At 31.2% G+C, this 17,892-nt stretch overlaps 2 protein-coding genes across 3 annotated transcripts; one reads left to right on the top strand and one right to left on the bottom strand.

Moving 5' to 3' along the window:
* The first annotated feature begins 4,162 nt into the window (after positions 1-4,162).
* On the top strand, positions 4,163-7,370 carry LOC103501362 (putative pentatricopeptide repeat-containing protein At1g68930). 2 transcript variants are annotated; one of them, XM_051079955.1, is made up of 2 exons: positions 4,163-4,427; positions 4,854-7,370. In XM_051079955.1, the coding sequence occupies exon 2, from the start codon at positions 4,862-4,864 to the stop codon at positions 6,947-6,949; it is 2,088 nt and encodes a 695-aa protein (XP_050935912.1). In that variant the 5' UTR covers positions 4,163-4,427; positions 4,854-4,861; the 3' UTR covers positions 6,950-7,370. The 2 variants fall into 2 exon arrangements, with proteins under 2 accessions (XP_050935912.1, XP_050935911.1); XM_051079954.1 differs by having other exon boundaries at positions 4,851-7,370.
* A 1,452-nt stretch (positions 7,371-8,822) lies between these two features.
* Positions 8,823-9,486, bottom strand: LOC103501357 (auxin-responsive protein SAUR50-like). The gene has a single exon (XM_008464921.3). The coding sequence runs from the start codon at positions 9,410-9,412 to the stop codon at positions 8,981-8,983; it is 432 nt and encodes a 143-aa protein (XP_008463143.1). The 5' UTR covers positions 9,413-9,486; the 3' UTR covers positions 8,823-8,980.
* Between the last annotated feature and the right edge of the window lie 8,406 nt (positions 9,487-17,892).

Raw genomic sequence — 17,892 nt, 5'->3', positions numbered from 1 at the left:
ATTATACATCTTAGCTACCATCAATGCATAATCGTAAGTATATGCAGTCTCTTAACTTCAATTCGAAGGTCCAGTAGTAGAATCTCTTACTTGAAAATTTTTGCCAAACAAGCTGGTGCTCCCTAGCTGTCAGTAAAAATTCTCCAATTAATTTGATATTAATCATAAAAGAAAATTTCAGTATCTTGGTTAATAAAAATTAGCAATTGGCTATCATCCAAATTATTAATTAAATATATATATCCACATATATATACTCAATTAAATCTAATTCCACCAAAACTAGCTTTTCCCTCCAAAATCCTCAATTCTTTAAATCAATCAAATCTTCTCCAATAAATTACTCATAAATTCCAACACGAATTATCTTAACCCAACAATTAAATTTTGGCTACAATCCTTAATGTAATACCCAAATAATTTAACATAATAAAAACTCTTTAAAGATTTGGGATGTTACATTCCTTTTTTTCTAATAATTATATTTAATAGATAATTATCAATTTTTCTTTTAAATAAATCAAATTCCTTCTCTTTTCATATTTACCCAATCATATCAACTTATCTCCAAAATCAATATTTATCTCTCTGCAAAATAATTAATTATCTTCCATAATAATTAATTATTATTTATCTTTCTTCAAAATAATTAATTATCTTTTACAATAATTAATTATTATTTATATTTCTCCAAAATAATTAATTATCTTCCACAATAATTAATTTTTATTTATCTTTCTCCAAAACAATTATCCTTTTACAAAAATTATATTTTTCCAAAATATAATTATTTTACTTTTTCTCCCTTAATAAATATCTTTTCTCCAAAATACAATTATCTTTTCTTTAAATAATTATATTTCAACAAATATAATTATCTTTTCCTTTCACATAATAATTATATATATATTTCCACATATACATATAATTATCAAATCTCCAACAAACTTTCCACTCTACGATTTAATAAAATAACATCCATGATTATTTAATTTAATTCAACTTCAACAACACTAAAAATCTACAATTTTACTTAATCATCTTAACCTACCATTTAATCAAAAACTCAACAAACACACAAGCCAAAACCTCTAATAAATTAAATATTCATTCAACAAATACTTAATTAATTTCAATTCCCACATAAATTAAATAATTCTTATTAAATGGAATTAAAATAACGTCCAATAAATTAAATCTAATTAAACAAAATTAATATAATTAGCTCCAAAATTATCTTAATTTTTGGGGCATTACAACAATACTATTTATTTCATAATGTCAAATAGTTTTTCTTTTTTTGTCATCAAGAGTTAAATTCAATTGACACCTGTATGTACTCGAAGACCAAGAAATCTTATGTTCGAATCTCCACTTCTATTCTTAATTAAAAAAATGTAGAGTAGTACTTATTCATAATTAACTAGTCAATAGGATTTTTTTCTAGAGCTTTCACGTTGACTCGAGGTTCCATGTGCATGATCTTAAATAGCACAATTTTGATTGGTCTACTTGATAGACTTTATTGTAAAATCGATGGAAATTTAAGACGTAAAGCATATTATGGGAGTCTCAACCGTAGTTATTGAAGGTTCAAAAGTAACTTACTTTCTTTAATTAGATTGTTGTCCCATCTCATTATGCATCAATTCAAATCGAAAGATATTGATCATATTTAAGTTTATACCACTTCTTTCTTTACTCAGATAAAATACTTTATTACTATTTTAACTAGAATGTAATGGTAGTCATTCGTGGGTGATTATTGGAAATGACTATTATTGTACTGATTTATAGTTAATGTTTTAATTGGAAATTAATAATAATAGTAATTTATTATTTTGTTGGCTATAAATATTGTAACCACTTTATAGTTAATTATATACATAATAAATTTTATAGTTCTAAAACCATGATTCTTTTTATATATATATATATATATATATATATATTAAAAAAGATTTTAGAAAATAGATTTCGAGTGGTGTCGTTCTTCTTCTTTTAAAAAAACCTTGATTTCTTTTTTTGAGCAAGAAATTTTCTTTATCCCATTCCTTATTCGTTTCTAACTCTCGTGAGTGTATACTTGAGTTAGGAAGTTATGTTAATCTTGGGGAGCAACTGACATATGCGATTTAATACCAAGATCGAGCCGAATTTTATTTTCAAGGTAGTAATTTGACACAACATAATAACAATCGACATTTGATTCTAACATAAATATAGTTGGGGTTTTTCTTTTATAAATTTTATAAGATTTCCATAAATAATTTCTTAAACAATAACAAACCTAAGAGAAAAATTAAATTTTATAAGATTTCCCTTTATTTCTTAAAAAATAGGTTTTCTTTAAAAATGTTTTCTTCGTTCAATTATTAAAAAAAAAAACAACCAAATTAAAGTTGCTTTCACAGATAATCATTTCCTTATATAGTTGAGGTTTTTTTTTTAAAAAAATAGAACAAAGAGTGAAAATATTTACATCGTATATAACAATTTTTAAAACGAAAAAAACCCACAAGCTCAACAATGTGAAATAACCAAAATACCCCCACGATTAATCGATCACACACGCATGCAAAAATGATTTTGTACCCAGCCTAAACAATCTTATACTCGGTATAAACGATCTTGTACCAAATCTAAATGATCTTAGTACCAAATGTAAACGATTTTGTACCAAATTTAAATGATCTTGTACCTAGTCTAAACGATCTTGTACCCGATCTAAATGATTTTGTACCAAGTCCGAATGATCCTGTACCAAGCCCAAACGATCCTGAACCAAGTTTGAACGATCGTGTATCAAGTCCGAACGATCGTGTACCAAGGCCGAACAATCTTGTACCGAGTCCGAACGATCTTGTACCCTTGTACCTAGTCTAAACAATCTTGTACCAAATCTAAACAATTTTGTATCCCGTCTAAACGATCTATTAGTGATAGTGGTTAATCTCTATCTATCTAGGAAGATCTTGTACCAACAAGAAAAAATGAAATGGGAGATGAAGAAGAAGGAATAAATTCTGGAAGAGAAAATCAAGAATTGCGAATAAGAAGAAGTGAAAATATGAAGAAGGAAAAGTAACAATATAAAGATAAGAAGAATAAATTGCAAAAAAAAAAAAAAAAAAATCGTTCAGTAATAATCAAAACCAATAAAGACAAATATGAAATTATGAAAAAGTAATTGAGCTTTATAAACTTTTCTTAAATTGTTATACGGACCGTAAATATTTAGTACTTTTATTATATTTACATAAATTTACTTAAAAAGTTCATAAAAGGTTTTATTTGTCACACTTTTTAAATAAATTAATAAACCGAAATCATCCATCAAAGGTATTTTCTGAAAAAATAGAACTTTCAAAGTCGGGATGAAAGAATAGATGGCGAATTAAATTCAAACAAATTTTCTAATAGTCATTTACCGCTCATAATTATTGTTTATTATTCATAATAATGGTGATCAATAACATATGAGATATTTAAAAATCAAAATAATCTTTTAAAGATTAATTTATATCTCTTTACGAGTGTTGGATACCTCTTCAATATACAAAAAATCTCTAGGTGTCTAGTCACACCTCTAAATCAAGAAAGGTGGCGACTTCATTTTCATCTTCTTTGAAATAACGTCGGGCGCTCTGCATTGCAAACTCATAGCGACATGCATCAAACACAAAAAATGAAAGAATCTAAAAGCCAGAAACCAATCTTAGTAGATCAATAAGCCAATGATCGATCCATATACAAATCAATAAAAAGGAGGTCAATTTAAGTAGATCAACAAGCAAAAGGGTGATCTGAGTAGATAAACAAGCCAAAGGTCAAGGTCAACAAGTAGGAGATCGATCCAAGCAGATAAACAAGTTTAAAAGGTCAATCCTCCTAAAAGATCAACAAGCTTAATTAAGAAGTAAAGTTTGCTTTTCGAGAATTATGCCACGAAGATTTTATTCACTATTATGAAATTCATACAAATACAAAACTCAATTGAACGAATTGAATTTCCTCCAAAATTTGGTAACTTAATACGATGTGATTTTTATTGAAAAAAATGTGATTTATATTGAAAAGATTTTATGCATTAAATACATTTATTAGATTAAAGTATATTTAAAGAAGAAAAGGAAATTATTATGGATAAAAAAATATTTTTGTATGGATTTAACTTGAATATAACGAAATTATTTTAGTGATTTAATGTGAAATTACCCAAAACGTATTTCCATGAACTAAACCAATCAAATCGGTTCACTAAATCGAACTGAACCAAGTTGGAGTAAATTCCACGGGAACCTGAAGATTTCGACGACGGAGCACGGAGCGTGGCAGCACGAATCCGAAATCCGAGGTGGGCGATGATGGAGCTCGGTGGCTGTGGTGACGGCGGAGATGGGTTGCAGCTCTAGGAAGAAGATAAGGTACAAAATCCTAGAAGTGATACCATTATAACTTTGCTATATTATTGATGTAATATTATTGTGTACAATGAAGAACACATGGATAGAATGTCTAAGTGTAGGCTCTAAACTAGCCTAAATTAAAGATAATTTACAACTCATAATATGCGAAAATGAAGAATACGAGTGTGTTTAGTCACATTGTTACGTGCAATGATTTGCTGGTGATAGAGTTTGAGAGTGGTATTCATGAATTTGATTTTTATTTCAATTAAAGAGTTACCTTGGTTACGGGGTTACGGGGATAGCATGTTAATTTTACTCGACAATCCAAATTACATCCACTGCTGGGGAAGATGGTTTGTGTTTTCTCCAGTATATTTCATTGATTTTCTGTGTTTTCTTTACCATTGACTGTTAATCGATCTCTAATTCTAACTCTAGAAGACTGAAAAATGAAAGCAAAATCCACGTTGCGGCAATCAGTAGACTTGCTCTGCTCTCGTAGCACTGCCACCTCTGAGGCATACACCCAATTGGTCCTTGAATGTGTTCGTACAAATGAAATCAACCAAGCTAAGAGACTCCAATCTCACATGGAGCACCATCTTTTCCAACCCACCGACCCTTTCCTCCACAATCAGCTACTTCATTTGTATGCAAAATTTGGAAAGCTTCGAGATGCCCAAAACTTGTTTGATAAAATGCTTAAAAGGGATACTTTTTCCTGGAATGCTCTGCTTTCTGCGTATGCTAAATCAGGTTCTATCCAGAATTTGAAGGCCACATTTGATCGAATGCCTTTTCGGGATTCAGTTTCGTACAATACAACCATTGCAGGTTTTTCTGGAAATAGTTGTCCACAAGAGTCGCTTCAGCTTTTCAAAAGAATGCAAAGGGAAGGTTTTGAGCCTACGGAGTATACGATTGTAAGTATATTGAATGCATCGGCACAATTGTTGGACCTGAGGTATGGGAAACAGATTCATGGGAGCATTATTGTGCGTAACTTTTTGGGGAATGTGTTTATTTGGAATACTTTAACAGATATGTATGCCAAATGTGGTGAGATTGAGCAGGCAAGGTGGTTGTTTGATTGTCTTACTAAAAAGAATTTGGTTTCTTGGAACTTAATGATATCTGGGTATGCAAAGAATGGACAGCCCGAAAAGTGTATTGGTTTGTTACATCAAATGCGGTTGTCTGGACATATGCCTAATCAAGTTACCATGTCAACTATAATTGCAGCTTACTGTCAATGCGGACGCGTAGATGAAGCAAGAAGGGTGTTTAGTGAGTTTAAAGAGAAGGATATTGTTTGCTGGACAGCCATGCTGGTGGGTTATGCAAAAAATGGCAGAGAAGAGGATGCACTATTGTTGTTTAATGAAATGCTATTAGAACATATTGAACCTGACAGCTACACTTTATCAAGTGTTGTCAGTTCTTGTGCCAAATTGGCATCTCTACATCATGGTCAGGCAGTCCACGGAAAATCAATTCTTGCTGGTCTTAACAATAATTTGCTCGTCTCTAGCGCACTAATTGATATGTATTCTAAATGTGGTTTCATTGATGATGCCAGGTCAGTCTTCAACCTGATGCCAACTAGGAATGTGGTTTCATGGAATGCTATGATTGTTGGTTGTGCACAAAATGGACACGATAAAGATGCCCTTGAACTCTTTGAAAATATGTTACAACAGAAATTTAAACCTGACAATGTAACTTTTATCGGAATTTTATCTGCTTGTCTCCATTGTAATTGGATTGAGCAAGGGCAGGAGTACTTTGATTCTATAAGCAACCAGCATGGACTGACACCTACTTTGGATCATTATGCATGCATGGTCAATCTCCTAGGACGTACAGGCCGCATAGAACAAGCAGTTAGTCTAATAAAAAATATGGCCCATGAACCAGATTTCCTCATTTGGTCCACACTTCTATCCATTTGCTCAACAAAGGGTGATATCGTAAATGCTGAAATGGCAGCTAGGCATCTCTTTGAATTGGATCCTACGAGTGCCGTACCATATATTATGCTCTCAAATATGTATGCTTCTATGGGTAGATGGAAATATGTAGCATCAGTTAGGAATCTCATGAAAAGCAAGAATGTGAAGAAGTTTGCTGGTTTTAGTTGGATTGAAATTGATAAAGAGGTGCACAGATTCACATCTGAAGATCGGACTCATCCAGAATCAGAAAATATATATGAGGAACTGAACATATTGATAGGGAAACTTCAAGAAGAAGGATTTACCCCTAATACAAAACTGGTTTTGCATGATGTTGGAGAGGACGAAAAGTTCAAATCCATATGTTTTCACAGTGAGAAACTTGCCCTTGCCTTTGGTTTGATTAAGAAACCTAATGGAATTAGTCCAATAAGGATCATAAAGAATATTCGAATTTGCAACGATTGCCATGAATTTATGAAGTTTGCATCTAGGATTATTGGAAGGCAAATCATATTGAGAGATTCAAATAGATTTCATCATTTTTCAACTGGGAAGTGCTCCTGCAACGACAATTGGTAAAGAATTTGCTGGCGTTGATTGGGGGAAGTCACGAGGTACAATGTGAGAAAACAATGATGCGAGGATACTGGGACTATAACAAAGAAGAGAAGTAGAGGGTTCAAGGTGAAGGGATTGGTTCCTGAATTTTTCAAAAGGGAAAATGTTTCTGACATTTAAGTCTTCAAGTCCCTCGAAATTCAGAAATAGGAAATTGATGTTCTTCATTGCACAATACTCCATCTTATACAAAAAAAATGTATAACATCAATTTTTAAACTCTCCAACTCCAAGGTTGGGAGTGGAGCGTTGCTGAAAAATTCAATAAGCGTCTGCACCTCGAATGTCTGTCAAGGAAATCATATGTAGCATTCATTTAAAAAGTCTTCAAACAAATAATGGTAGACGTTGACTCCTAAATCAAAACATAAAATATTTAGAAGATTATGTGCGGGAGCGATGTCAAACCCCCCAAGTCTTAATTTTAGGTTCTTTTTGTTGTTCATTGTTTTGTTCCTGCGCTTACCTTAAAAACTTGAAAAGAAAACAATGAGTATAAGGATATTCAAAAAGTGACCTACTATTGAACCCACTAAGTGTATCTATTAGCCTTCCTAACGAGAACGTGTACATCTCAACCTTGTCATAAACATAGGTGTAAGGGCAAACCCAAAGGCACCCTTTCATAGGTAATGTTTCTTGACGTGTCACCGCATTACAAGCCAAACTAAGAAAAGTACAGCTAAAAGTAGTAAGGCTGGCGAGAAGTTGTTAAGAGGGGCTGAGAGGATGGGGGTTTTCCTTAACTTACTAGAGAAAGTAATCTAACCTTTTGAATATTTGACAATTTCACAGTGCTACTAACAGCGTTGGGTGTTAACTTTAGGGCAAGTGGGCCACAACTTTAGAAAACTTAGCATAATGCGTAGTTTGGCAACTAACTCGTACTTGTGTTGGGTGAGTAAAAAAAGTATTCTCCCACTGTTTGGGTGCACCAACAATAGAAGAGGTTTATACCTTGTTATTCATGTTAACTCCGATTTCTCACATCGTTATGTGTTTTAACTTATATTTCTTACCTCGTTATTTGCGTTAACTTCTCTAATTACTTTCTTCTGTAATAATTATCGGTTTAACTCAACTTCTAAAAAATAACTCCAACCAAACACTCTTTAAATGATCTTTTCGATAGAGTCGTGACAATTATTTATGTCTTCTATAGTTATGTGGTGTCAAGTTGAAGCATTGTTACGTTGCACTATTGTCTTGTAATGCCTAGGAGTGTCTTGAGAAGGGCTGGGAAGCTTCTAGTAGGGGTAAATTAATCTTTTTGCTTCTTCTTGATGACATGGTTGGCACTTTTGTAATCCAAGTGCGAGTTTGACACAAAAACTTGATCTACCGTTTAATTACTCAATTCGTACAAAATCCTTTCATAGTTTTAAACCCATAAAATATTTGAATTAGCTCGACTTAAGTGGAGTAAACTAGCACTTCTACAGTGCCGTCAATGAGATTGTCCTTGACTTCAAAATATTGATGGGATGAAGGCATCTAAACGAAGAAGAACAAAATACTAATGATGATAATAATAGAACCTCTTTAATTTTCAACTTCAAATTAAATAAGGATCCTGAACGGTCCAAATTTCATGTACATAAAGAGTTTTTTTTATGATAAAAATAAACTAATCCTAACCTTTTTTATTTAATTAGATCTTAAAGGGTAGAAAGATTTAAGCTTGACGTTTTGAAAGAGGAAAATAATGTCTTTCATGACCAATTGAGCTTATATGAAACAAAATTAATTGTTAATTATTTTAAAACTCTAAGACACAAACTAATTATGAAAAATCACTAGTCAAAGTGCAATGAAGATCTTAAAGAAGTACAAAGACCGACAACATATGTCTTTATTGCTACTTTTACAATAAACACAAGGCTAATATTTAAATACTACAAACAGAAAAAACTTTTGGAATTTCCACAAGAGGAATTAACCCTTATAATTATAAGAAAAAAAAAACAAAAAATCTAAACCTTTTTTGATGTTTCAATAACTTTGAATGATGGCTTTACACAAAGTTCCCCAAGTAACTGCATCTCTAGAATCTCTTTTAGACTCTAACTTCCATTGCTCAGCCAAAATCTTCTCAACCTCACTTGGTTGACAAGGGATTGTCAATGCACCTTCATGATCAAAACCATACTCCTCAGCTGCTTGCTCCAACAGCCTCAAAAACGTAGGGTGTGTCAAACAACTCAATGGAACTACAAATCGTCTTGGCTTCTCCCCGTCCACCGCCACCACTGCAAAATGCCCTTCTTTCACATCCTCCGGGACCGCGGTCGAGTCCACTAATTCATCAAAATCCTCATTATAATGCCCATTAATTGGTTTTCGACCTCGCGATAGGCTCTTTTGCAACTTCTCGACGACGACCTTGATACTATTCTTTTTCTTCATGGTTTTAGACTTGGCCATATGATAAAAGTTTTCAATTAGGGAGAGACAAAGGGAAAGAGAGGGCGATAGAGAATAATATAACTTTTTGGAGTTTGATTCGGTTGTGTTTGAAATTTTCTAAATTTAGGTGTATTTATAGTGTTTAATGGGGTGTGAGAGATAAGATTTGGAGGGTGTAAAAGGTAAAAAAAGAGATAGGAAAGGGCATGCAAGAAAATTTGGACTGAAGTATGTGAAATTAAGTTAGAGGAGACCATAGCATGTGAGTAATTGCTTCCATGCATTCAAAGTTCTATGAAAGGTCACTTTTAGAACTGTCATTTCTGCCTCCAAAATTATTGAAGTAGTTCTCATGAAATGAAGCAATTCCAAGTCCATATAATCACTTTACAATAATATGTTATGCTTACTTCTTGAGAATTCTGGATTATTAAAATGGTTACCAAAAATGGAAAGTTCATCTATGAATTATGTTGTCCGATATAAAAGCCGACACCCGAGTTCGGCGAGTTGAGTATGCGCTATCCATCTCTGACCTAGTCGATAGTCTTTCAATATACATACATCGTGGCAATGTCTCGATTCTTTAATTTGATAAAAGAAGATTAGAAAACCCTAAACCCTAAAGTCTCATTTGATAGTCATTTGATTTTTTTTTTTGTTGTTATGAAAATATTAGGTTAAAAAAAAAAGGAATATTTCTACCTAATAACCTAAACTGCTGTATGATATTATTTCTTTCTAATTTATTTCATAAAAGTCTTAAATGAGTTAACATTTTTCACAAAAAAATAGACGAATTTATCTTATTATCTAAATTTCATTAATTTTGAACAATATTTTTTTTTAATTATCAACGACCATATTTAATATATTAATTGTAACTTTCTTAAGTATTAATATATATACATTTATTTATTTATTTATTAATGTAATATTTATTACATTTATAATGATTTAAATATGATATAAATTATTATCTTATATGATAATAATATTTTTAATTATCCTTCGGAACAAATATTTTCAATTCATACCCAACCAAAAGTTATTTTCTTACTATCATCAATTCTGTGTCGGCATTCTTCTCGATTTCTATTAAAAAAAAAAATTTGTTCTTTCTTCTTCACTTCTGATTTGTTTATTGTGATACGATTAGTCTTTTTTTTTTTTGTTTCGTATATAATTTATTCTTTTATTTCATAGCATAATTTTTTTTTCTGTAAAAAATTTGTTATTTCTTCTTCCGTTTCGTAGCATATATTCCGGTAATGTTCCTTCTATTTTGATTTTTCATATATGTTATTGAATAATATATTTATGCTTTGTGATTTGTTACATGTATACTGCTGTATATATTCAATAATATATACACAAATTTTTCTCATGTTCCGTAATTTTTTCTTACTTAATTTATATACTACTACATATATTCAATAATCACGGCATGTTTCGATCATCTTATTCATATTTTTGTTTAGTAAAGTTTTCGTGAACAATATATACATTTATATACCATTATTTAATCTACTTCTATTATGTGATTTATCAGATATATACATCTTATTCATATTTATGTTATGTGATTTGTTACATATATACTACTGTATCTATTCAATAATATCATAAATTATAGTTGAATTTCATTATATATCACTGCATACACAGATGATGTTATCAATATATACATCTGTATATATACAGGTATTTAGTGACACTTATAGTTTAGTTTTTTTTCCTTGATGTTTCGTATTGTTTTCTTTATTTTTTTTCCTGATTCGATTAGTATTTACTTTGATTTCTTACATATATACTACTGCATAATATGTTTATGTTATGTGATTTTTTACAAATATATTACTGCATATATTCAATAATACAGAAATTGAAGTTGTCATCCTCCAACTGAATATAAAACGTTCAGTTGATCGACCAAAGAATATTAGAATTCCTTCTAAAATGGAGTTCAAGAGACGCGTTAAATGTTGTTGTTGTGGACGTGTTGACCATAACTGAAAGAGATGCAAGTTTTCTTTATTGAATTGCTTTTTCCTTCTTATTATTAGACTTTTAGTACGTTGTTTCAGAATTTTATTTGAAATATTCATATTCCTGTTTGTAGCTCAATTATTTTATTTCCATATTTTTCCATAAATTTCCAGCATACTAATCAAAGTTCCTCGATTTATTATATTTAATATACTATCCTTCGTACATAATCACTATTGTTTCAAACATAACTTATTATTTTTTTACGTATAATATGAATATTTGAAATAAAATACATAAACCAATTTAACAAATTGAAAACACAACCTTTCATTCATAAAATATACAATGTATTATTTCATATATATTATTCATAAATCAATTTAACATATCATATTTTTTGGTAAATGTATGTCAATTTATACGTATTATTGTATATATGCAGGGGTATATATACACTAAATAACAAAACCAATATATCATATTTTTTGGAAACTGTACGTCAACATATATTTATAAATTGTATATATCAAGTGGTATATATCTAAATGCAGTATTATGGAATTGAAGTTTAAAACGTTCTAGGGAATTTACGATGTAATGGAGTAAGGAAAAATATGAGAAATTGAAGAAGACAACTAACCGGAAGTACGAGGATAACGAAAAAATGAAATAAACTAAGACTTGGTGAAGAACGAAATCGGAATCAGTGATGGAGAAAATAGGATTACGTAAATAAGGAAACTGGATGTACCGAAATTGCAGGCGCGGACGACGGAGATGAGAAATTAAGTGTCTGATGAATAATTAAGAAATAAAATTTTGAAAAATATTTTCATATTCAAAGATTATTTGATTATAATTTAAAATCAATTATATAAGGTAACATTTTTTCATTAATAATAAAGATTTCACATTAATTAATATCATAATTAAGGAAGTTATATTTTAGACAATAATAATAAATATAATGTAAATAAGATAAAAAATACTTTTTAATTTCGAATTACCTATATAATTCATGTTAATTATAAGGATAAAATTGTCATAAAAATACGTGAATTCCAAATTAAGTAAAAAAAATCTTATTTTAAGATATTTGTAAAATTTTATAGTCAAATTAGGTATTTTGTCTAAATCTTTCTTAAAAAAAATGTGCTTTACATATTACAATTGTCCTCTATGAGTTTTCATGATTTGAAATCGATTCATGATATAAGTTTATTATCTAACTTATCCAATAACTCTTTATCAATATAAACTATAAGTTAATCACATAGATTGAAAGTATTAAATTAAAACTAAAAAGATTAAAAAGAATTTGAACTTTAAATTGATATGATACGTATATTTGAACGAAAGAATTATCTTGAAACTATGAATTGATAATTATGAAGTGAGGGTACAACCACACGCTATAATCATACTTTGTTTAAAATAAACATTATTTATTATATATTGTAATATGACACTTCAAAATGAAAATGAAACACAAATGTCACATGCATGACATTCGTTAAGAACTAGTATAAACAAATGTCACGAAACTATTATCTATACTATATATATAAAAATATGGATGTAAAGATTTTTTTTTTGGTCAAATATACCCATCTTAAAAGAATTTTCATTTATACTGGTTTTGTCTTTAGACATAAATGTTATCTAATTAATTTCTATGCTTCAGAAGAGTTAATTTCTAATGAAGTGCAAGAAAAATAGAAAGAGAAACTCCCTGTGAGAAAAGGGAGAAAAAAAAGTTTAAGGTTCTTACATAAATTGATGTTTGGTATACTTGTGATTATACAATTCCATACATTCATAGCTCAATTGATATTGCCACTAATGAATATTGCAGTTACATACCATTCCATAAATTTATAGCATTCCAATCAATTGATCATTAATACTAATGGATATTCAAGAGTTAACAAAACTTTTCCGTCTTCCACGTTTATTGGTATATATAATGAGATTTAGCATAATTGTTATGATTATTAACACAGACGAAGTTGCATAATTGTTCACAAAAGTGGAGGAGGGAAGACTCGAGAGATAGAGAATATATCTTACAAAATTTATTATATTATATTAAATTAAAAAGTTATTTGAAATATTCTTACTCTCCCATCTCATGAGCATTAATAACAATTTTTTCGTGAGAAATTTTGATGAATGGCAAAAATTTGAGATTGTTTTTACAGACACGTTAGATTTTACTCTATTTTGTAAATAGTTTTTATATTTTTTTATATTTAAAAATATCCATTTCCCATCTATGTATTTAAATTAAACACTTTTTTAAAACACTTGAATAAAGAATTTAAATTGATAATAGTGTGTATTGTTTAATAAAATAACAGTAAACGTTTATAAAAACACCTAAATTGACACGCATGTTAGAATATATTGGTTTTTACGTTTACATTATAATTAAAATCAACAAAATAAAGATGCAATCATTTTAGACTATATTAATTATTATTATTTTCACACTACAAGAAGTGGGGGCGACTCCCGGTGTATAAAAATGTCGGCGTAAGTGTTAATAATATTGAAAACTGAATTTTCGACGCAGAAAGAGACATCGGGAAGACCATCGGAAGAAACGCGTCGGGAGATCGATTCCCGATGCATCACCAACAAGGCATTGGAAATACACTTCTCTCAACGTTATTGTTACCGACGTCTTTGATGCGTTGGCGACAAGGCATCTTCGACGTCCACAGTTCCGACATGAGCTATGCGTCGGAAATAACTATGCCCGTCGTTTGTATATCCAATGTTATCTAGCATTGGCAATAAGCATCCCTAACATTTTTTTCTAAAATATTTTTCCGTAAAATTTATTTCCTGAAATATTCACATTTGTTTTCGATTCAATTTAAAATAAATTAGTAAATTAGTAGACTACGAAATACAAACACAAATTCAACAAAAAATTAAATGTTCATAATACAAAGAAATTAAAAAAAATGTAACAAAGTTCATAATACAAATAAAAAATATTCCTCGTTAAAAAATAAGCGCAAAGAAAGCAATACGTCTCCTAACGAGCCTCATACGCCATTATACACCGTGAGTCCTACAATGATACAAAAATGGCTAAGTTTAGTACATATATATGCATATGATCATTGAATAATGTCATTTCAAGAACTTAAGAATAATGAAAACATATATACATACCGCAAAGCTAAGAATCTGTGGTGGTCCTTGGTTTCCCTTCGATATTCAAAAATGTACCAACCAAATTGTCACAAACATTCTTTTCAATGTGTTTTACGTTAAGTTTGTGACGTAACAGTAGTCTCGACCAGTAAGGAAGTTCAAATAAAACACTTCTCTTCATCCAATTAAGAACTCTCTTTTTTTTCTTATCCTTTGTTGAAGGATGTTTACTCATAACTGGAAACTCCAACTGATCTAGTTGTTCTAAGATTTCATACTCATTCATCACAACTGGAGGAGCCCTACGCTCTACCTTTCCATCGTGTAGCCTACTTCTACGCCACATGTGGTTCTTTGGAAGATAGCGTCTATGTCCCATGAAGGATATTCTACCTCGTGTCCCGAACGACGATCTATCACCCATGCATATGGAACATGCCTTATACCCCTTTGTACTCCATTCTGATAGGTCACCATACACCGAAAAGTCATTTATCGTCCACAACAATGCTGCATGTAGCCAAAATTTCATAACACTTTAAGTTCCTCAATCAATGGTTGGATATACACATCGATTTCCCTACCAAGAGATCTAAGATTGGGGATGGGTAATGACATGAAGAAATTTGTCCATTTCATGCATTTCCATGGTGGCAAATTGTAAGGAAGTAACACAACAAATCACATATTGTACGAGGTACTCATATGACCAAATGGGTTAAACCCATCTGAAGCCAACCCCAAACGCATGTTCCGTGGATCAGAAGCAAAATCAGGAAATTTAGAATCAAAGTGCTTTCATCCCTCTGCATTAGTTGGATGTCGCAACATATCATCTGTTTCAACATGTTTATCTTTATGCCATCTCATGTCAGCGCACCTTTCCTACGATACAAACAAGCATTGTAATCTCGGTACCAAAGGAAAGTGGTGCAATAGTTTATGCGGAATTTTTTTCCCTCTGTTATGATTAACCTTGTATCGAGCCTCGACATATGTAGGACAATGTTACAAATCAGCAAACTCTTTCCAGTACAATGCACAGTCATACTTGCACGCATGAATAGTCTCATATTCCTAGCCCAAGTTATGAAGTTTTCATTTGGCTTCATAAAATGAACTAGGGTAGTACTACCACATATTGGAAATGCCGCTATTAAGAGTATTGCGAAGGACTTGTTACTCCAACAATTTAGAACCTTCACATGCGTCAACTTAACCAAAAAATTCAATGAGGAAAATTCAGAACAACCAAGGCACAATGCATTATGTGCTTCATTCAATAAATTTTGAAATATGTTTGTTGTATCTTCATTTATATCTACCCTAATATTCCTCAACATTTCATCCTCCAAACGACCTTCTTCCGTTTCCTCTTCATTTATATCTACCCCAATATACATCTCTTGCATATACATACTATTCGTCCATAGGCATCAACGTGAAACTTGAAAACTTCTAAAAATTGGGTCAGTCCCTCTTTATACTCAAGGAAAAATTTATTCCTAAGTTTCATCCAACCTTTGTCAATCATTTAAGTCCTTAAAACATAAATAAGTCTGATTAGAAGCATATTCCTCTCCTCTCACATCCTAAACTTACTTTCTTGAATATACAATCTCCTAAAATTTTTACTAAAACCAACTTCAAACTACGGAGGCTACCATAACTGCAGGATACACACACAACCTAATTAACCACAAACAACTTCAATCTTCACATCCTACCCACCCCTTCCAACAACGCTACCTTACAAGCTACCTTACTACCACCCCTTTAAACCCAAAAAAATATAAACAAATCCACAACAAAAAATGCTACCATAACTGCATGATAGCCATCCTAAATCAACAACAAAATTATTCAAAACTACTAATAAATAAACAACTAAAATTGAACTAAAGGCTAACATAATTGTATAATAGCCAAAATGAATCTTAGCACAAATTACAGAATTTTTAAAACAATAGTAGCTCTCACTTCTCCCCCTTCAAATTTTCAACCCTAACCCCTCAAATTTTCAATTCAAACATCTTCACCCACTTCAAAATTTGAATTCAATCCCCCTTCAAAATTTCAATTACCACCCCCCCTAAAATTTCATCCTTACACCTCTCCCCTCTAATTTTCAACCACACCCTTTTCAAATATTCAATTAAACCCTCTTTCCCCTCTTCAAATTCAACCCACGCATTCAAATTTTTAATTCTCCAAATTAATTTCTCAAATACCCTCCCTCCCCCCAATTTTCAATCCATATTCAAAATTTCAACTTCAAAAACCAAAATCTATTCCTAAACAATATCCTAAAGCTAATTCATCATTAAAATCCTAAAACTAATTTTAGAAAAAAAAAACCTAAACTATTTAAGCTAACTTAACCTAAACTAACATTTAAGAGTTAGAGTTTTAAACTTACCTCAAATAGGGATGAGCGACGGCAGACGACGGGAGAGCCACGACGACATGCTAACGGTGGCGACGACAACGATCTCTCTTTCTCCTCTCTTCGTTTCACCGAACATTCTTCCTTTCTCCTCTTTCATTTCGATTCTGTGTTTCACAAAACTAAAACATCTTTTTTATATGGGAACTCTCGATGCATCACGAAAACGTTGGGAGATCCCTCTGTTTCCAACGTCATTAATGACCCATCAGGAATGACCAGAAACATTACTAACGAATCACTAATGGTGTTATGAATAGTTACAACCATTTGTGACGCCATGCATGGGGTGTCGAGAATCACTATCTGACATAAGTAATGTTTGAAGATTTTCGACGGTCGATAAATAGTATCGGGAATGTTTTTAACCTTTCTCGATGCATGACGAGTGCCGTCAGAAACATGGGTGTTTGTTCTCGACGTTGTGCATGGGGCATCGAAAGAAGTTATATGTTTTATTTAATTGCTAACTATTCTCGATGTCTTACACCCAGACATAAAAAATGGGTTCTTGTTTCTCGATAACCCTTTCACGGTGTCGAGAAAAGGTAATAATAAAATAATGTGTTCGCCTTTGTCAGACGTGTGAAAAATGGTGTCGAGGAAAGGCATCTGTCCCAATGTTATTTCTTCTGACACCGTTTTGTGCGTCAGAAAACACCGATTTCTTGTAGTGTCAAACACTTATTTTTCATCTATTTGACTAGAAAATAGACATTTTATCTTACTTATTCAATTTTTATTTTTTTAGTGGAACTGAAGTAAGAGATTATATCAAATAAAGATCCTAACTGTTTGGATTATATCAATTCCTTTAGTGGATGCGAAATACATATTTGTTTGTCGTTAATACAACAGATGAGTTATGCTCACCTTGACCCTTAATTTTATT

The sequence above is a fragment of the Cucumis melo genome, chromosome 12 (genome assembly GCF_025177605.1).
Source record: "Cucumis melo cultivar AY chromosome 12, USDA_Cmelo_AY_1.0, whole genome shotgun sequence".
Taxonomy (NCBI): Eukaryota; Viridiplantae; Streptophyta; class Magnoliopsida; order Cucurbitales; family Cucurbitaceae; genus Cucumis; species Cucumis melo.
The sequence above is the reverse complement of the archived record's forward strand: the minus strand, read 5'-3'. Positions and strand labels throughout refer to the sequence as shown.